The sequence below is a fragment of the Carettochelys insculpta genome, chromosome 2 (assembly GCF_033958435.1).
Source record: "Carettochelys insculpta isolate YL-2023 chromosome 2, ASM3395843v1, whole genome shotgun sequence".
Lineage (NCBI taxonomy): Eukaryota > Metazoa > Chordata > Testudines > Carettochelyidae > Carettochelys > Carettochelys insculpta.
In genome coordinates, this window is record NC_134138.1 from 273,516,730 (window position 1) to 273,538,127 (window position 21,398).

The following is a 21,398-nucleotide window of genomic DNA, read 5'->3' on the forward strand; positions in this document are numbered from 1 at the left end:
CCTGACGCAGGCCAGGTCTAGACTGCCTGCAGAAGAGGGAAAGCTTAAGGCCAAACTTCTGGGGCACCAGTTCAATGTCGACCCTGGGAATCCTTGCAAGCCTCAAGGATTAAGGACTGTGGACAGGAGGAGTTTTCCCATCGACAGTCTGCAGTGAGACCAGGGGCCAAAGTCAACGGCAGCAAAACCGATTTTAGGTATGCAATTGACGTATCTAAAATTGCATAGCGGCCATCAGCATTCCCGGTAAGGGTAAATGTAGCCCCAGAATCAGAGCAGGAGGGCAAGGCAGGCACAGGATGCAGAATCCAAAGCAGGGCAAGCACAGCTGTGGACTCAGTACACACTGAGCTGCACTGTGCTGCTGAAGTTTCCAGCCTCAAGTACGGGGTGCTGGCTCCTATGACCAATCAGGAAGCACGGCCATTTGGGGAAGGCTCGTGTTACAGACAGCTGATGGACAAACTTCAACCGCTCCACCCGACAGCTGCTTGGGAGTCACCTAATTGGAATCAAGATGAGCAAGTACTCAAAGGAGAAGAAGAAGAAGAAATGGTTGCTCACCTTTTTGTAACTGCAACGAAGGGTCCTGTGGCACCTTATAGACTAACAGAAAAGTTTTGAGCGTGAGCTTTCGTGAGCAAATACTCACTTCATCAGATGCTGGCCAGCATCTGGTGAAGTGAGTCTGTGCTCACGAAAGCTCACGCTCAAAACTTTTCTGTTAGTCCATAAGGTGCCACAGGACCCTTCGTTGTTGTTAGAGATCCAGACTAACATGGCTACCCCTCCGATACTTTTTGTAACTGTTGGTCTTTGAGCTGTGTTGCTCATGTCTGTTCCAAGACCCACCTGCCTCCCCTCTGGCAGAGTAGTTCTGGCGAGAAGGAATTGAGCACACGAGGGTCAGCTGTGCTATATATGCACTGTTATCTTGGTGCCACTGTAGAGGTCTCCGCAGCCCAGCTGCTGGGAGGAAAAATTTTCCAAGGACTGTGCACAGGTCACGCGCATGCCTAATTCGAATGAAGCTGAGCAACACTTTGTGCAGAACAACTGTTACAAAAAAGTGAGTAACCGTTTATGTTTAATTGTTGTGCTGCAGTCGGTCATCTCTGTCCCTCACACATGCAGACACACACACACACACTCTTATGTCTTTCATGGTTTTTTATTGTAAAATAAACCACTGTTCAAATAACAGGCGTCCTTACACTTACATTTCAACAGAGATTTGTGTCTATTAGAAATGCTGTTACCTTTCTAGCTATCAAAAATTGCTATTGGAGCCTCAAAATGCACCTTCCATTGGTAGGCTGCTTCCATTAAATCAAAAGCTTCTGAATTCTTTAGTTTTATTGATCTATTTGGCCAGCTGTGATTTAAGAAAAAATAAGGAAAGGGCATTACAAATTTCCATGTATATCCTTCCCATCAGATGGCAAGACTTTGTCACAAACGAGGAGCTTTGGAACAGAGCAGGACAAGAACCACTGGACGTTCCAATCAAGAGAAGAACGTGGGGATGGCTAGGCCCAGCTCTCAGAAAACCATCATCTGACATAGTTCATCAAGCTCTTACATGGACCCCTCAAGGAAAATGCAACAGAAAACGACCTCAGTTAATATGGGGAAGAGCTACTGAAACTGAAGGACAGTAACTGGGCTGCTCCTGGAATCAGCTGGAGGTTTTGTCCCAAGACAGAATGAAGTAGAGGGGACTTGTGGGTGACCTATGTGCCACTCAGAGCACAAGGGTTTAAATAGTAGTTGTAGTAGTAGTAAAACCACCTCTTGAAAAGTGAAATTTGATGCAACCGAGCCTTGCAACTGTGTGTGTGAGATCATTGCAGTCTGTGACTTGTTGGTTGTTACTGTGAAGAATGTGTGTGTGGAGGGCAAGCAGACTCCAGGTAATTAAACAGAACACCTATAAAACTACAGGAACCATTCAGACAAGTCAATTGTTTGTGCAGCTGCTACCACAAATACAAAGGATTTCTCCCTCACTTCAGCCTTTATCACCTTGGAGTAGGCATCAAAGTTCTGCTGCTAAGTAAATAGAGCTTTATAGATCTTGTTATAGATCTTTATGTATTATCCATCCATGCAAACGAAAACTAGGGAGAAGAGTGAAAGACCAATGTGACTCCATCAGGAGCTCTTTAGTGACCTGAAAAATCAAAAAGGAACCCTTCAAAAAGTGGAAGCACGGATGAAAGGTTAAGGAGAAGTACAAAAAAACCCACAAGTGGGCAAGGCCCAAATCAGAAAAGTTATGGTGTCATGAGTTACACCCAGGAAGAAACATAAAAGGCAAGAAGGGGTTCTTTAATAACATTAGGATGGAGAGAAAGGTGAGTGTGGTCCTCTACTTAGTGCAGAGGGAGAGCTGATAACTGATCACATGAAGAAGGCATTTTCTCCCTTCTGCCTCTGTGACAGTTGCTCAAAGACAGTGGAAGCTGCAAACCTGAATGCAACGATGAAATGAGGCCAAAGGAAAAAGGCAAGTGTGAGTGTAAGTCTGAGTGTGTATCTGGCTGAGGCACCTATTGCCACACACGGGTATGATTGCACCTGTTCTTCAGTGCGCTCTCATTTTAGCCCTATCTTTTTAGAGCAGTGGGTCTCAACATGGGGTCTGCCACCATCTTGCAGCTGGGCTGTGAGTTTGGGACTCCTCTCCCACACCCCAGCCGCCACGCAGGAGGGAGCCTGCCCTGATTTTCCAGTCCTGCGCCCCGCTTATGTTTTTATTCTCTGGCAGCCTAATAGGAATAATTTAGTATTTACGATACTCAGAAGGAAACGAATGCATTTTGTCATCATGGGTGGTAGGCTGGTAGTCCGTGGAAAGGTCCACTTTCAGTGGGCTGGGCCACAGACCATAAAGTTTGAGACTGGCTGTTGTAGTGCCCTGTTGGCTGTTGCAATATGAGTTTTCTCCCTACCCCTCACATACATCCTCTTTTCTTTCCGCTTGTGAGTTATACTCAGAAGAATGGCCAAGGCTTCTCACACATTTCAGACCAGCTCTGAATGCCTGCAGCCCACATCTCTGGCTTCTCTTGCTGCTGACAAAAGTGGGAAGGCTCTCTTGGAACTACCACGTGTGGAGAAGAGTTGAGTTTGAGATTCCTGTGCATAGGTGACCCTTGTGCTATTCTGACTTGCTTCATTCTTTTGGGATCTGCCTCCAGATTTCCCTGGTCAAAAAGGTGGTGGAGACAAAGATGATCTTGTTGGATGGAGGGAGAAAATGGGGATGGGAAAGATATGAATTCCTGGAAATCCAGATTCTGCTCGGAAATAAAATTGTGGTTCCTGTCCAGACAGGAAGAGGGAAAGGCCTCTGTTCCTAGAGATAGTCCTAGGCTCCCAGGCCATCCACCCACCACAGCTCCTTGTGGTCCCCAGGTCTGGATTCTAGTGCTTTAACCTTTAAGCTCCCATAAGAGTTCATTCCAATTCATTTTCTTCCCCCTTCCCTGCAGGATGAAGTAAAGTGGCAACAAATCGCAGACAAATCTCTTGCTTATCTAACAAACTCACTTCCCAATCCCTTCATGTGAACTTAGAAAAACCCAGGAACAATGTAAATCAGTGTGTTTTTTACATCTTTGTCAGCCGTAAAACATTCATGCGCACAGGAAGGAAGGTGGCGCCTGAGGCATACTGGATCTCTCTGAGGACTCCTTCCCACTTCTTCCCTTCTTCATCATACCTGAATGGATGGGGACAAAAAATGATGATCAGCAAAGAACTCTATTCCCATCAGCTGTGTTCCCCATCTCAGCCCTGGCTATGACCCATAAATTCAGTGAAGCTCCAGTGATGTGCTTGCTTGTAGTATGTTATTCAGCCACTAGACGTCTCCGTTGTTGAGTTCCAGGCAGGGTGTAGTGTGTGGTAAACAAGAGTTAGAAGTGGAACTCAAGCAGTGTGGAAACTTGTTAGATTAGGTCAGCAGCTATTCATGCCTCTTTTAAGGACTGCTTCCAACTATCACGACAGCTACCAAGATGGGCAGGTAGGACTTTTTTGGTCAGTTTCTGTCTTTTGAGTATGGACTTAGACCATATCTAAAATCCATTGACCTGAACAGGCTTTGGATTGGATTGGGCCCTTAGAGCTGATGAAAAATGCCAGACTGACAGTACAAGAAGCTGGAGTCCTCACTGCACAGAACTGCTACAGTACAGCAATCAGCTAGCACGTATCCTTGTGCTGCCCTGACAATATACCTGCCCCTGATGGGACACATGTCATGGGGAGGGATATGTCAGCTCCCAAGGACTGAATGGGAGCGGTCTCTCTGCTGAAATTGCTAATATCGGTACCAGTTCTAGAAGTCTTGGGGTAGTAGGCATTTTTCCACTGAAGATAGACTAAGGCCACCAAGACTCAGACACTCACCATCACTTGGTGGAATCTCCATCATGGAGCTTTTTAAGAGCAGGTTAGACAAACATCTGTCAGGAACAGTGTAGATGGTGCTTGGTCCTGTCCCCATGCAGGGGATTGAACTCTCTGACCTCTGAGGTTCCTTCCAGTTTTAGTATTCTCTAAAATACCCACCTAGGTTTGAAAATGATCTCAGGCCAGAGAAGTGATAGAGCAGATCCTCAGCTGGTGTAAAATGCCATAGCTCAGATGAAGTCAGTGGAGTTCTGGGAATTTACACAACTAATGATCACACCCATAGATAAAGCCCTGCAAATCCACAGGTATCCACCTGCCTGCAGACGTGGAAGCAGACGCAGACGCATATTTTGTATTCACACAGGGCTCTACCCACAGAACCTTCTCCGCCTATACTTGGCCGGTCTTGACAGTCAACCTGCTTTGGAAGTGATCTCCTGCTGTCTTGGTTCGAAGCAGAGTTGGTCAGCATTGTGCTTAGAACACGGAGGGCAGTGATCTGCCTTTTCATGCCAAGGCTAAGCCAATATCAGTGGGGCTAAACCCCAGAGTTATCAATAACAGGACACTTCATGCAAAATTTCTCCAGAGCAGACAAGGTGTTGGCTAACGGGACATTTAATTTCCAGTTTTATAGACTTTAAGGCCAGAAAGGAACTTTCTGATCATCTAAGTTGACTCCTGTGTAGCACACACCACATACTTTCACCCAGTTAGACCAGCTGTGAGCACTATAATCTTTGGCTAAAGCATACCTTGCAGAAACCCACCTAGTCATCATAGCAAGACATCAAGAGTTGGAGAACCCCACATTTCCCTTGCTAGTTTATTCCAGTGGCTAGTCACCCTCCCCATTAGCAAAAAAGTGACTTATTATTTACAATTTTAACTTGTCTGGCTTTAACTTCCGCCCACTGGCTCTTATTCTGCCTTTCTCTGCTCAGTTCAAAGAGCCCTTTAGTACCTCGTGTTGTCTGCCAATGAAGTTGACATTCTGGGATTGTCCTCTTTCAGTCTTCTTTTCAGTAAGCTAACCTGACCGAGCTCCTTCAACCTCTCACTGTCGGGCATTCGCGCCAGCCCCCAAATCATCTTTTTTCTGCACCCTCTCCATATTTTCATCTTCTGTTTTTAAAATCACTGGAGAGAAGTGAGCAATCGCCAGGCAGCAATACAAACAAGGCAGGAGAATGGCCTCTATACCACCTCTGCTTAAAATTCCAAACTGGGCCTAAAGAGGGGGCACAACTACAGAACTACTCAGTCCCCAGGCATGCCCCTTGCTCGCAGTAGTGATGTCTCTTACCTCCAGACGTCATTGAGCTCGGTTGGCACCAGTTCCCCTGACTCAGTCTCCACTGTGGCAAATCCGCCAAGTAAATACAGGCTGCCAGCCAGGCTCACCAGGCTGACAGAGCTGCGCTGCTGGGGGAATTCTGTGAAGGGCTCCCACCTGCCGGGCGGAAAGGTTAGATGAGCTGAGGAGGTGTTCTGGGTGTGCTCTGTCACGGCAGCTATCTAAGCGGGCATGTGGGCCTGGAATCTGGTGACTTTGGAGCAGCAGTGCCACATAGCATCTTGTGTGGCTCTCAGGCAAGCTGCTTAAGCCCAGTTTTGTCAAAAGCAACCTTCAGTTGTGGGTGCCCGACCCCAGACATCCAGGACCTGCTTTTCAGCGGTGCTGAGCACCCACAACTCCCCACAGTAGACACCAAAAACCCCCAGATTCACCAGCAACAATCCTGTTCTGTTCCCTGTAGGTCCTTATGCTGCACTCCGCACGGCATGACTGAATGCCTGCCAGTTGGACATGGCACCATGTGACCAGTGTGGTTAGGCAGAACTAAAGGACTCTAGGTGGGCTTTGCACACAGCCCAGACTCACCTGGGGCTTTTGGGGCAGGGCAACAGAGCAAATCTAGGGTTACACAGACCCCTGGAGGGGCAGCACGATTAGTGTGAGTGCCACCACAGGGCTTGGGAAGGTTCCTTCCCTTCCCAGTTCCCTGGGCTACATGACCTGGTCAAGCGATGTTCTCAGGCTCATCCCAAGCCCCCTTCAGTCAAGGGGGATCAGGCTGTTAGTGAGCAGGAAGCCATCAGAATCTACCCTCCCAGCTGGGTTCCATCGGGACCCACACCGGGCTGAGAAGCGAGTCGACCCGGGAGTAGCAATGGAGCCTGGCACCTGGATGGGGAAATTAGCCTGTCCCCATGCTTGGGGATGCAGCACTTCAGGCCTTTCCATGCACGACCCCACTCTCGATGCACTCTGTGCATTCATGCTACTGATATTGCAGCAAGCCTCTGGCACAAGACATACCCCACTTTGGCCATTGGCCATAACCTAAGACCAGGTGAAGAGCTGTATCAGTTTCACAGTGAGCTGGGTGGATGGAGCCAAGACAGCTCCAAGTCATTAGTTGCTGGGGCGTGGGGGATTGTTTTTTACACTCCCATAGTGGCCCCCTACAACATTTTCATCCCAAGGCTGAGAGGTGGTACGTACTTGTTAGCTGCAATGTCATAGACTTCTGCCAAGTCGGTCAAGCCAGTGTCGGTCACGCCAGCTGCCACGTAGATCTTGCCATTGTGTACGGTGGCACCAAACAGTGAGCGGGCAGTTTTCATGGGAGCCAGCTCCTTCCACTCAAACTTCTTCGGGTTGTAGACGCAAAGCTTCTTCAGACACTTCCTGCAACAGGGCAAAAAGGGGCACAGCAACCGTGCTGAATTATTCTGTGGCCTTGCTCTGCTGTGCCGTGGGAGGGAATTCTGGAGAGCTGATCTAAGTCGGCAGCTGACTGTAACTTAGAGCCTCTGATGCTACACTTGGGACTGGTGCATTTTCCTGCTGAGCCCAGGTCAATAGATGTCTTTCTTGCATACAACATGACACCTTTCTTTTATGCACACTATTGACCCTGAGCTCCTTGGTGTGGTGTACACACATTGCTAGCTACACGTTTGTCTAGCTATATGCAAACCAGGGACCTGCCTACATCATGCACCTGGTGGGAGGCCTTATTTGTTAAGTGCCAATGATGAAATTTGATGTGGTACCAGAAACTAATCAAGAGAGTCTCTGCCCCAAGGTGCTTACAATCTAGGAGGTACACAGCTGTGTATGCACCCTACTGCCAAACCTGCAATTTCTTTGGCAAAGAGTCTACCACTGCTGGCATATGCAAGGCTTATTTTATCACTCGTTATCTGTGCTGGTCTACGATGGTGGGAATGTTCATTTCAAGTGGCATTTTATGCCAAGGAGCTGATCCCTGTGGATAATAAATGGAAGTAGGGCCAGAGGTAACGTTTTGTGAGGTCAGAGGTAACACTTGATGCTGTGGCTGGGGCAGCTGGGGCCTACCCAGGCAGGGCTCTGGTTTGGAGACAGGTGGCTTTCTTGTTGCAGGGGATTCTTGTGTCTCTTCTGTCCTCTCCTGTCATTTGTTGTGCTGCCTTTTTGGGGAAGAAGGAGTCTATTCTTTCTCCATTGTAGCCTTATATTGCCCTCGATCTACGTGCAGTTCTTCCGTTCGCTCAGAAAAGTTATGCAGAAGGGCTGAAGGCCCTGAGAGAAACTCAAGCAACAGATGCCAGACTGGATTGAGACCAGAGCCTGGAAGTGAAGGGTTCCCCATCTTAGCCCCCCGCCATCCTCATTTGATCCTCTCTACTCCTTAACCTGCTGTTTATGTACCGACAGAGCCCCTTCCCTAACTTCCTTTCTCTAGACAGGACCTACGATGTGTTCTTTTCCTTTCCCACTCCTGGTACATCACCCACTCTTTCACTTACTTGTCACTTCCTTTGCCTCCTATGACGTAGACTAGATCCTTGTCTGACACCACAGCATGGCCGTAGACCGCATAGGGGAGTGGGTCCAACTCGCCCCATTTAAAAGATCTGTAGAGAGATCATGGAAAGTGAGAGTGTCAGTCTATTGTTCGGAGGAGCGTAGCATCCAGAATGGACTAGATGCTTTCCAAACCCACAGGCAGATGCTGTTCCTGTCCCACATGCAGGGAGTCTAATAACTCGTTAACAAATATCATATTCAGCCACTAAAGAAATGAAGCTACGTGCAGGATGCTGGATATACTCCTCGTTCTTTTCTGTAGCATCCTCTCAGCTGGCTAGCTTGTCTTTAGCTTCAGGTTCATATGGCACCTTCTACCCCAGGGTCTCACCTGCTCATGATAAGCAATCCCTGATGGCTGCCTCCGTAAGGTAACGATTCCTACATTACCTTTGATTTAAAGAGGGGACACGCTGGTGGACAGAGATGTTAAAGGCCACATATCAGCTGTTGCCACCAATCTGGGGTAACTCAGTTTTCAAGTGATGCTCAGTTGGGGTTTTGAGCATTGGGTACCACATAAAATCAGGCCCTTGTTTTCTACCACTGGGCCCCCAAAAATGGAGGCCTCTAGAATTTGAGGACATTTCTGAAAATCCAGATCTAAATGTCTTGCCCAGGCCTGCCAACAGGGAGGGCCTACCGCTTCAAAGGGCCAAAGGGACCCACAGCTACAGCTGCCACCACTGGTACTCAGGCAACTCCAGGAGCTCCTGGCCTCTTTGAAGTGCCATGGCATGCTGCTGCACCACTCCACATGGCTGTGAGCAGGGGGAAGGGAGTGCACCGCCGTCCGAGTGGCACTAAGGGCTGAGTGCTCTCGACTGAAGGCACAGAGCCTGGCCCCGGGACCTGCGGTGGCTGTTGGCCCCACAGGCCTTGCCAGCATTTCCAGAGCAGGTCACAGTCAGAGCCCTCATTAGAATGGAGCTCTCTGGACTCTGTCCTATTCTGGAGCCAGTTGGCCATGCTGTATGGCCTGTCACGGACTGACACATTTCTCTTTGGACAGACAGAAGACCAGTGGAAGGCACTTCCCTAGGGACCTCAAAGTTCTGGTTTGAATTGGTCTTAAATCTGCTAAGTCTAACCCCTCATTCAAGCAGGGATCATCCACCTATCAACCAACAAGATTGTTTGCGGCAATCTCAGCTGTCAGTAAAGTGGGAGGGTGAGAGATCATTGTGCGGGTCTCTTTGAAACCCCGTTGCAAAGAAGAGGCTCTGAAAGCTGTTCCTGGTGATCGTATTTTTCCACCATGTGCATTTCAGGCCACTTAGGAAGGACAGACCCCACCCCACAAGAATTTTAGGGTACAGATAAATACCGTGGTTGGTAGGAATGGGAATTAGGTAGCAATTTCAAACCATGAAACAGACACGCCTAAATAAAACAGTGCAGACGTGTCTAAATATAAACTGAGCAAACATCTCCAGCTCATTTCAGCTTATTGCAAGCAGACAGGGAAGGACTGTTGGGCATTTCTGTTTGCGTCCCAGTGATATTTAATACTTCGGGCAGTTTGTCATATGCAATACAAAGCATATGCTACAGTTAGGCTTAATGACCATGTGGAAGTTGGGCAGCTCTTGTCTTTGCAGGAGTGTCCTTTAGATTAGTGGGAAAATACGATTCTGTACTTTTGCCCAATGAGAAGAACCCCCAGCACATGGGGCATGTGGCATTCTGCACCACAGATTGCAGTGAGGCATCAAGAATGGAGATATCAAGATTCACAGATTCATAGTTGGTAAAACTCAAAGGGACTGTTGTAAATATCTGGTCGGTTCTCTTGGATAGTAAAGGCCATAGAACTTCCCCCCAACTATTTCCTGTTTGGCCTAGACTATATCTTCTGTGTGCTCTCCAAAGCTACGTCTCCATGTGAAGCCTACTTCGAAGTAGCCTGTTTTGATGTGGAGATATCGAAATAGGCTATTTCGATGAATAACGTCTACACGTCCTCCAGGGCTGGCAACGTCGACGTTCAACATCGACGTTGCGCAGCACCACATCGAAATAGGCGCTGCGAGGGAACGTCTACACGCCAAAGTAGCACACATCGAAATAAGGGTGCCAGGAACAGCTGCAGACAGGGTCACAGGGCGGACTCAACAGCAAGCCGCTCCCTTAAAGGGCCCCTCCCAGACACAGTTGCACTAAACAACACAAGATCCGCAGAGCCGACAACTGGTTGCAGACCCTGTGCATGCAGCATGGATCCCCAGCTGCCGCAGCAGCAGCCAGAAGCCCTGGGCTAAGGGCTGCTGCACACGGTGACCATAGAGCCCCACAGGGGCTGGAGAGAGAGCGTCTCTCAACCCCTCAGCTGATGGCCGCCATGGCAGACCCCGCTATTTCAATGTTGCGGGACACAGATCGTCTACACATGCCCTACTTCAACGTTCAACTTCGAAGTAGGGCGCTATTCCCATCCCCTCATGGGGTTAGCGGCTTCGACGTCTCGCCGCCTAACGTCGATGTTAACGTCGAAATAGCGCCCAACACGTGTAGCCGTGACGGGTGCTATTTCGAAGTTAGTGCCACTACTTCGAAGTAGCATGCACATGTAGATACGGCTCTAGTCTCAGATGGAAGTGGGTGAACCACCATGTTCCCAGACTACTCGAGGCTTTTTGCTCATTAACATCTGAGTCCATAATAGGTTGCCGCAGATGGACAATGCAAGAGCCGGGGGGTAGGGGCACACTTTAATTTCCAAACTTTGCAGCATGGTTCTCAACCAACTTGGAATGCAAATACTTTGAAACAGAAAATGCAACATACAGTTAACCCTGGGATTCACTGCTGCATGGTATTAAGGAGACAACTAGCTTTACAGGGAAATGACTGGTCTGATGCTACCTTCTCTGCTCCCATTGGTGAAGGAGAACTTGGTAGGGTGCCCTCTCTTTCTGGGCACGTTCCCTGAGGGCAGGGAGATCAGCACCATTAAGCATGAAGCCCTAAGCAGCCACTTGCATCACTTATTCTGGTCCACCGCTATGCTTGCTCGGGTTGTGTGCAAGAGCAATTGATGTTCCTGCTTCTGAGCATATGATGCTCAACAGCTGGCTGGCACAGGCTGGTGCGCTTAGGAGGGTATCGGGGGTGGGGGTGCCCATCCTGCAGAAGAAAGTTTCTTTTCAAATTTGGGAGTAAAATGAGGCCAACAACTTCTCAATGCACCTGAGCCTTTTCCACAAAAGTTTGGAGGATCTGGCCCCTGGATTTGTCTCAGTTTGAAAGGGTCTGAACCCCTTCATCTGCAACATCCTGAACTGTCATGACCACAGCCCAGTTTTACAGCCTGTGAACCTCTAGCAGAGGTACGTTTGCTGAGGGCTTCCCTCTTACAGCTGTCACCCAGCCGCTGTGTCCCACGGGACTGTCCCAGCCTACAAACCGGTCCTGACCACTTCCTGCCTTCTGAGCTCTCCGGATGGTTCCTGCCTGAACATATCCAAAACACCGTCTGGCCCTTGACAAATTTAGTATCGATTGGCTGCCCCTTCACAGCCTCAATCCCCCTTTGCCTTGGAGGGTTCAATTACAATGACCCCAACAGAGGGTGCCAGAGGTGGAGCAGAGCCCCAAGGGAGGGATTTGGGCCATGTTGCCGCAGTGACCGGATCTAGCCTTCAGAGACTGTCCTTTACATAAATGTTTATGTCCCTGCACAGGTTAACTCACTCTCGCACCCGGCCCAGCTGCTTCACCTCCCGGGCACTTACAAGCGGTCGTAACACATCACGGAGTCCAGGGTCTGTTCTCCTTCTTTCAGCTCCTTCCCTCCTACCACCAGGATGGAGTTTTCGGCCTCGCCCATGCTGAAGAGGCAGCGGGGGGAAGGCAGGGGGGGCATTCCCAGCCAGTCCGAGTCCAGGTGATCATACTGCAAGGGAACAAACAGCCGTGAGGGCACAGCCTGCGCTGCGCTGGTCCTTCTCCCGCACACAAAGAGGGGGTTGGCGTACTCTCTAATTTGCATAATTAAAATTCAATATCAGAGGCCAACTGTGCAGTGGCAAAGGGCTGAGCCCATTCCTACTGGTACCAAAGGCCATACCCAGCTTTGCAGCCAGGGCAGAGATTCCTTGTGGGGCTGTTTCTTGTGCCCCTTATCCTTATCTCTCAAGGTCTTTGGGCAAGGACTGGCTTTTTGTTCTGGGTTTGTACAGCACCTAGCACCTAGTGGGGTCCAACTCCTTGCTGATGGTTCCTTCCCCTATAGCAGTACAATGACCAAATGATAACAATGGTATTCCAGTGACCTACAGGAATGGCCTGTGCTCCTTTCACAGAAGGCCAATCTACGATGACCGTAATGGTCCCTCTAATCTTTTTCCAGCCATATGTGGCTTTTTTCCATCCCTGTGTGGGCTGATTTTACATGCACCAAGGCAGGTGTGAATGTGCACCATAAGCAGAAGTAAAACCCCGAGCTGTGGGTGCCCTGCTAACGAGCTGGGCAGCATCTGAATCTCTCCTGAGCAGCTGCACAAGCTCTCAGCTTCCAGGGACCGCTGGAGGGTGGGGTTTGTTTATGTACAGCTCAAACACCTTGGGATGAGCTGCTTCCAAACGTTCCGGTAACTGAGCTGTCAGTGTGCAAGATGGCGTGCCAATGCCATAACCCCCTCCCCCTCCGCTTCAGCACCATCTCCCAGCTTTTAAAAGCTAATCCCTCATAGTCCTTTTTTGGAGACAGGACACACTTGTCCATGGGCAGCCCACCCACCTGAGTAAGGTACGAATAAAATTATTCCTCCTGTGTAGAGTTCCCTATAAGATGAATGTTTGGGCAGCCTCCTAAGAGAAAAAAAAATCAGGTGCCGCCCAGCTGATTGGCAGAGTGCACACTGTGGGCAGAATGCGTTTCTGTTGGTGGCGCACACTGCACATGCCTTGGTGCATGTAACAAAATTTATTACACCCCCCCCAGGCAAAAAAAAAAATCAGAGGTGGGGGAAGTACCCAAAAAGTTACTTGTGGAAAAGTGCAGCTACTTTCACTTCTGGATACCTGAGTACAATTTAGAGGTGAGCTGTGTGTGTGTGTTTGTGCATGTGTGCCTCTGTGCATGTGTGTGTGTGTGTGTACTTTTACTCAAGTAGTTTTCCAGTGTGACACCAGTACCTTGTGCTTAAGTACACCCACCACACAGCAGCTGGCCTTTTACTCAAGTAACTTTTGGGGTACTTTTTCCACTGCTGAAAAAAATTAGCTGGGCCCAGAGCTCTGCACTTGTGCAACTGCTCAGGAGAGGTTACGCTGCTGTCCACCCGATTAGCAGGATGCCCACTGCTAGGTTTGGGTTTCTTCTGGTGCCTTGGTGCAAATAACAAAATTTACTCTGCACAACAAGGGCAAAATCTGCACATGGACGGAAAAGCTAAGTGGGAACATTGGTCCCTTGATTTTCCCATGGACCATGATGAATTTGTTCGCCCCCTTTGCTTCTATCGTAATCAGAAACTAGCTTGACTCTTTGTTTGGGGCCCTGTTTGTGCCGTGTGAATAGCAGCACCACACAAGGAATAATGCTTGGTAATTACTTGTAGCTGCCGAGCAAGTGGGAGGGAGCATAAAACTGTCCCTGGTGATACAAAAGGCCCAGGGTTTCAGCAGAAGTAGACAAAGCCCCAGGCCCTTTAAATAATCACTGTGGCACAGTCCAGGCAGCTCTGAGGCCACCTCAGGCGAGCAGGGTGCATCGCGGCATACTCTGGGCAGCCTGGAGGGTTGCTCCCCAGCCCTGACCTTTCTGTCTGAGGCCCCACCCCCCTCTAGAAGCTTGGAGCCACCTCCTCCCCTCTCCCATCACCTTGAAAGGGACCCAGCGAGTCTGTCAGCCACCCCTTTGTGGCCTGCAATCCAGGGAAGACAGAAGTCTTGGTTTCTGCTACCAGCCACTCGGGAGTGGCACAGACCAGGCAGGAGGGAACAAACACCTGGGACAATTTGCCTCAAGGGGACCACCCCCCCCAAGAAGCAGGGAGGACTTTACTATGACTTGGCTGGAGGGTGAAGTGGTGCAGGTGAGAGGCCCTGGAGAAGCTGTGGGGAATGGCAGCATGACCACCACCTGCCCGTTCTGTGATAAGACCTGGGGTTTAGAATCAGGCTGGTCAAACAATGGCCTCCCAAATAGGAGGATGATAGGAAAACGTCCGGCGAGCGAGCGAGTGACTGCGGAGAGAGAACTGCAGGAAGGTGGCAGAGTTAATTCCCCAGATGAGCCACAAGGAGGTGCTGCTGAGCAGTGTGCGGCACAGCACCCAGTCCCAGGGCCTTACCACCTAATGTATGTGGGAGAATAAAACCAGTGAAAGGTGATTGCAGGACAGCGCAGCAAGTAGGGCAGGAGGATGGTGTTCCTGGAAAGGCATTGTTTTTCCCCATATATTCAGTGCTAAAGGCTCAGAGGGCCCTCTACAGGAATGACCTGCCTTGGCAGCCCAGTATACATTTTTTCCAAGCTTACCAAGACCTTTTGGTGAGACCTTTATTTACCTAAATTCTCCCAGTAGCATAGGAGGCCTCTAAACTAAATGCCACTTGCTAAGTTTAGTTTTCCCTGTTCCATGGTTGCTGTTTTCCCCAAAGAGTTGGATGTGAGAGGGGAGGTGAAGGTAAGATATCTAGAGCTATGCATATCTCATAGAGCTGGAAGGGACCTCAAGAGGTCATTGAGTCCTGTCCTTTGCATTCACAGCAGGACCAATCCGCATCCCTGAGAGGCTTTTTTTTTGTTTGTTTGTTTGTTTGTTTCAGATGTATAAATCTATTTGCACCAGACCCCTAAATGGCCCCCTCCAGGACTGGACTCACACAACCCTGGGTTTAGGAGATCAATACTCAAGCCACTGAACTATGGCTCCCACGTGTTAGAGTTGAGCAATGGGAATTAATGTACAAAAGTAGAACATGGTACCTGTGAGCAGACAGTACAATCGAGGGCAGTGGCCCTCTGCCTTTCCAGACAACTGTACCACTTTGAGGAGTGGGATTTGCCTTGTGAGCCCCCTAGTTTTGCCTCACTTAAAAATGATCTGATTTACAAAAATCAGCCATAAAAACACAGACCTGTCCCAGCACACTACAGCTGCACAGTTTCTACTTTCCCCTTTTCTACCATATCATTACAAAATAAATCACCTGGAATGTAAACAAGGTACTCAAGGTTCAGTCTCTAGTACATAGAACAGTACAGACAAGTCATAGTATGAATTTGTATTTACTTCGCTAGTGCTTTTTATGTAGCCTCTTGTAAACCTGGGCAAATATCTAGCTATGTTGTTATGCCCACCCTGACCCCGAAAGTCTGTGTACCCTGAGATGTTCATGTAGGAACCTGAGATTTTGAAAGCTGGTTTAGTCATGAAACATGAGAAAAAGGCAAGAATCTTGGAAATATTTGCAAAAGAATTATTTTTGGTATGTTTAATTTTGACTTTATCATTTCACTCTGACATAGACTACTACGAACAGCGCATAGAAGTCAAAATGATAAAAGCAAAATAAAACATTTCAAAGTTCTCAAAATAAAATATTTTGATAATCTCCCATCAAAAATTTTAATCAACAATTTCCCACAGAATGGAAATCCCATTTGGATATAGTCAGATCAATATGTTCTGACTGTTCCATGGGAACCCTGCTGTAATTATGACATTCCTGGCCCACCTATCTAGCCGAATAAAATACAGCCCTTAGCACCAAAGCATCTGAACACCTGCTCGGGTTTTTTTTGTGCTTCCTATGTATAAATTTTCAACCTCCTTATTTGTTATTTGTGGAGTGCGACTAACCACCTTCTACTGTGTCTTCTTTCTGAATGGGTGCCTGACATTTCTTTAACTTGAGAAAAAGAAATGGCAAGGAAAAAAAACAATGCATTTCCAGCAAGGGATTTTTAGCTGAATACATATTAAAATTCACAAGACTTCCGGATTTATGATGATTTTTGTAATCAGTGTCTAAACTTTTATTTTTCATCGTCTGTCCAACTTGTAGGACTAAACCTATCCCACGTCGAATTCTGTTGGCTTCAGTGAGAAGAACTGGGTCTCTAGAAGACAGTATCAGCAGACTCATTACACTACATTGATGGGCCCGGATACGGCTATGTAATATGTATATGATTACGATGATTTTTAGGTCTATCCTGCTCTCTAGCTCTGACTGAAAAAGATTTGCAAACAGCTTTGTATTCATTAGCTAAGGGAGCCATTCTGAAGGAATGCTGACTACTTTGGCAATTTTACAGCATTCAGAGGTTTCAAAGTAGTTCACAAACGTGAATGTAGCAGTGCTGTCGTGTTCCCATTTCATGGACAAGGCAACTGAGCAGCTAAGTGATTTGCCAGAGGCTTCACAGACAAGCAGTGGCAGAATGGGAAGGCGCTTCTAACACGCTAGACTGTCTGTCTCCTAGCCAGCAGGGCCATGAAGAAATTTTAGTTCTGCTATTGTTTGGCTTTAGACACGAAGATTTAACAAGCCCTTACTTGCTATGCATGGCCAAACTCCAACAGCTCACACTCGCTGGTACTGAAGCAGCAAAGGGAGGAAGACGTTCTAGGTTGCTAATTGGCATAGCTGCTAATTGCAGGGAAGGGTGCTCTGGGAATTGCTCCATTAGGGACTGTACAGGTCAGCAATGCTCAGAAGAAATGTGCTCCCTTCAAGGTTTGTTCATTCGTTCTCCCAGGCTGAGCATGAATACTATCTATCGTCTCCACTTAGCAATGCTGCCAATCAGCATGAGGTGCAGTGCAAAGAGGAAAACAGCAGTGGCTGTTGTAATGAGCGCAGCTGGTTTTATTCCCCCATTGTGACTCCTCCTTTCGTTTCACTCTTAGCCCTTGCCCTGGTAGGCAGAGGCCAGAGGAGCCGCCGAGAATTCAACTAGGGTGAGGCTGATTCATCATGATGCTGCAGAAAAGGATTTAGGGGTCCTAGTGGACCACAAGCTAAATGTGAGTCAACAGTGTGACACTGTTACAAAAAAAGCAAACATGATTCTGGGATGCATTAACAGGAGTGTCGTGGGCAAGACATGAGAAGTCATTCTTTCGTTCTACTCATTAGGCCTCAGTTGGAGTATTGTGTCCAGTTCTGAGCACCACATTTCAAGAACGATGTGGCAAAATTAAAAAAGGTCCAGAGAAGAGCAACAAGAATGATTAAAGGTCTAGAGAACATGAGCAATGAGGGACAATGGAAAGAACTGGGCTTGTTTAGTTTAGAAAAGAGAAGACTTAGAGGGGATGTGATAGCGGTTTTCAAATACCTCAAAGAGGGTTACAAGGAGGAGGGAGAAAAATTGTTCTGTTTGGCCTCTGAGGTTAGGACAAGGAGCAATGGGCTTAAATTGCAGCAAGGGAGTTTTAGATTAGACATTAGGAAAACCTTTCTAACTGTCAGGGTGGTTAAACACTGGAATAAATTGCCTAGGGAGGTTGTGGAATCTCCATCACAGGAGATATTTAAGAGCAGGTTAGATAAACATCTATCACGGATGGTCTAGGGATGGCGTTTGGTCCTGCAATGAGGGCAGGGGACTGGACTCGACGACCTCTTGCGGTCCCTTCCAATTCTAGTGTTCTCTGTTCTATGTCATTGCCTTCTTCTCTGTATGTGGCACTTACATCTGAGCCCAACGGGGATAAAACCTCATTGGTTCAGAGTACGACCATTTCACTCTCCCCCTTTGCAAGTATCTAGGCCAAGGCAAGCAGAGAATCAGGCCCAGTAGGCCTCTGGGTTTTCCCACCGAGGGTGTGTGGCTGTTGTTTCACCCCCCCTTCTGCTATGTGCACAAATTATGCACAGTTACTTCTTGCATTATGAGCTTGGTTCACTTTCCTTTGGCCCATTTGGCTGTGAATTATTGCTGACTGCCCTTCCTGGGATCGGTCAGTGCTGGATCCAGGATGTGGGGTTTGCTGAGCATAAGCCTGTAGGATAGGCAATGGGGAGCTGGACAGGCTCCTTGTCTTATCCACATATTTTACTGAGGAGAAATAGGTTCTTGAGTTACAGCACAGGGCTAAGTTCAGATGCCTGGCCCAGCCCCAGCTGATCAGAGAGGTCTGGAGTTCTGCGTGCAGCCAGAGCACACGTATTGAGGGACACAAGTGCCCTGTAACAGAAGTGAATGGCACTGCTAGCAGTGCTTTCAGTGGCAGAAGAGAACAGAAGGCTGCAAAACTGAACAGCACTTAGCCTGGAGCTGGCATGAGACACGCTGCCGCTAGACAGAACCAAACCAGCCATGAAATATAAACCTATCTGATCTATTTCAAGGCCAGCAGAGGCCATTATAATGGTCTAATCCGGCCACCTCCTAACGAAGGCCAAAGATCCTCACCCAGTGATCTCTGCACTTCTGGGCATCAGCCTATTTCGAAATTCCAGCACAGCTATCACTACATCTATCGATCCATCAATCCCTATACACATGTTCATTCTATCTCTCCCCACACACCTCATCTACCTATCTATCTGTTTTTCCCAGAGGCTTCTAAAGTGCCCATCACACTAGTATGTAAATATTTTCACAGCCTACATATTATTATGTAACGAGCCTTTGACGTAATGTGTACCTGTGGGCAGTGCTCAGTCAGCCTCTGACAGAGCAAAACAATTATCACGGCGTGCATTTTTACAAGGGACATACAGGCCAAACACAAAAAGTACATGACCATGCGTTTCCTTGGCTTTGCACTCTACAGAAACTGCAAATTGGGGATCTTTCTAGTGGGCCATAAAAACAAAAGTGTAACCAAGCCAGTACCTGTAAGAAGTAGGAGCTCATAGGGTCCTCTTTGTTCTCCTCATTGAAGTACAGTCCCCCTGCTATGAAGATCTGGTTCTCCTTGGTAACTAGGCTGACATGATTCTTTGGGATCTGAGCTGATATAGAGGCTAAGTAGCACTCATTAGCATTAGGGTCATAGGCCACTGCCCCGGCACTGCTGACCATGAAAATGAGGTCCTGGAGGAACATCCCAAAGCGCATTGTGTCATTTAAAATCCCCGGGAGGATGTCCTCCTCATTATCGTCTCCTTCGTCCAAGCCGCCATTGACCACGCTGTCCCCAGCTGTCTTCTCATTACTTTTCTTCACTACCTTCTTTTTCACCACCGTGAATTTGCCTTCATTGGCGTCCTTCACCATCTGGATCTTCTTGAGCAGCTCTGGGCTGGACTTCACGATAGGGTGCTTTTCCACATGGTCCCTGAGGTAATCCTTGGGCATGAGGCGGAAGCGGATGCTCTCGAAGACCACCGGCAAGGCCTGGAGTCGGCTCTCGCGGTCCTTGGCTGCCGCCCACTTCATCACCACCTCAAAGACGGCCTCCTCCTTCTCGACGTTGAGGGAGTCAGCAGATATCACAGCGATGAGCTCATCTGGGGAGATCTGGTGGAACTCTTCATCCCGGGAGACCAGAGCAAAGCGGTCACAGATGAAGTCCCGGGCGGCCACCGCTAGGCGGGCACAGTCCAACATCAAGCCCAACCTGAAGATAGCCAGGCAGTTGCTGAGACAGAGGCGCTTCTGCAGGTAAGAGATGCAGACGGTGAAGATGGAGGGGATCTGGAACATGTTGGCCACAGAGAAAATGTCCTGCACGTTCTGCTCAGTGATCTCCAGCTCGGAGGTGTAGATGTAATGGAGGATCTTGCGCATGACTTCAGGGTCTACGTCCTCTAGATCAATCTCCCTCTTCTTACTCTCCTCCATGTCTGACAGGAACATGGCCCGGAAATAGGGGCTGCAGGCTGCCAACACCAGCCGGTGACAGGGGAACTCTTTCCCCTTGACTTTCAAGACGCAGTCCAGGAACTTGTTGTGGTCCAGCATGTCTTTGAGTCCATCCTGGAGGAGCGTCTGCTGGTAGAGACGCAGCTCCTCAGCTTGATCTATAGGCAGTGCCATGCTGGAAATAACAGCTAATTTGCTCTTTGGTTTTCTGATCCCCCAGAAGAGAGACTTACCCGGACCTGGGCATGCAGCTCTCCCCGGCTTCCTGATGGCTGGAGCCCTAAGAATGGGAAGCACTGGCTGCTGATACGACTGGCTGTGTGCTTCAGCCTTAGCAGGGGGGCTTTATATATAACCACAGGCTCGCAAAGCTCACAGAACCCATATTGGAGCATGTGTAAGTGGATCGCCCTCTAATATGACACATGGGACAAGCAGGAAGGAGGGGGTTGAGGGAACAGCTGTACTTACAGCCTGAACCCATCGGGCAAGATGTGTCAGTGCATGAATCAGTGTCGCAAGGGTCCCGGCTTTTCTGGAAGGCCAGCGTGTGACCAGCTGCCTTCGGAATTGTGCAGGTGAAGCAACTTTTCCTTCAGATGAGTCAGAAAGGGAGGCAAAAACTACCCCCCTGCTGGTGAGCTGTAGGGTTTGTTATAGCTCTTCCAGCCCCTTCCTTCAACATCAAGGGCTAGACACATCCAGCTAAAAATACACTATGAAGCTAAATCTTTAGCTATGCAATGAGGGCTCATATCGTAGTGTCATTGTGATGTAGCTAAAGCTGTCCCGGTCATTTGGACAGTTGATTTTCTGGGAGGCAGAGGGGAAAGGAAGGGAAACAATCCTATGATCTGTTCCTGGGTAACTGTTGTGGGGGAGAAGTGTTTTACGTGCTCAGCTACATGCCATGGGCTCTCTATGGGAAGCAGGTAAAGGAGATTCGCTGAACACACACGTGGTGGGGGCCTGTGATTTTACAGCATGAGGATCTGGGATCGCTTCTGTCTGTGTGGAACCCCATCACTGTTGTATCTGAGCCCATTTGCAGTTTCAATATGAGGCAGGGCAGGGTTACTATCTCCATTGTATAGTTGGGGAACTGAGGCACAGAGAGGTTAAGTGGCTTGGCCACGGTCACAAAAGGAGTACGGTGGAGCAGGAACACCAGGGAGGCATCCTACCCACTGAGCCAACTTCCCTATCTGTTGCCCACCGTTCCCCGCTCTAGACCTGGCTGAAAACAATTTTACCAGTTTTCAGTGGCGGGGGGGAGGAATATGCCCATCTCATAGTAACCTCTGAGACAGAGGAGCCAGTTTGGCGGGAAGGTGG

General features: G+C 48.6%; 1 protein-coding gene across 1 annotated transcript; it reads right to left on the reverse strand.

Annotated features, from left to right (window-relative positions):
* Positions 1 to 1,152: 1,152 nt before the first annotated feature.
* Positions 1,153 to 20,387, reverse strand: KLHL40 (kelch like family member 40). The gene is made up of 6 exons (XM_074985199.1): positions 19,092 to 20,387; positions 12,022 to 12,182; positions 8,227 to 8,334; positions 6,935 to 7,120; positions 5,732 to 5,878; positions 1,153 to 3,727 (listed from the first exon to the last, which is right to left on the reverse strand). Exons 1-6 carry the CDS (start codon positions 20,235 to 20,237, stop codon positions 3,616 to 3,618), a joined length of 1,860 nt encoding a protein of 619 aa, XP_074841300.1. The 5' UTR covers positions 20,238 to 20,387; the 3' UTR covers positions 1,153 to 3,615.
* Between the last annotated feature and the right edge of the window lie 1,011 nt (positions 20,388 to 21,398).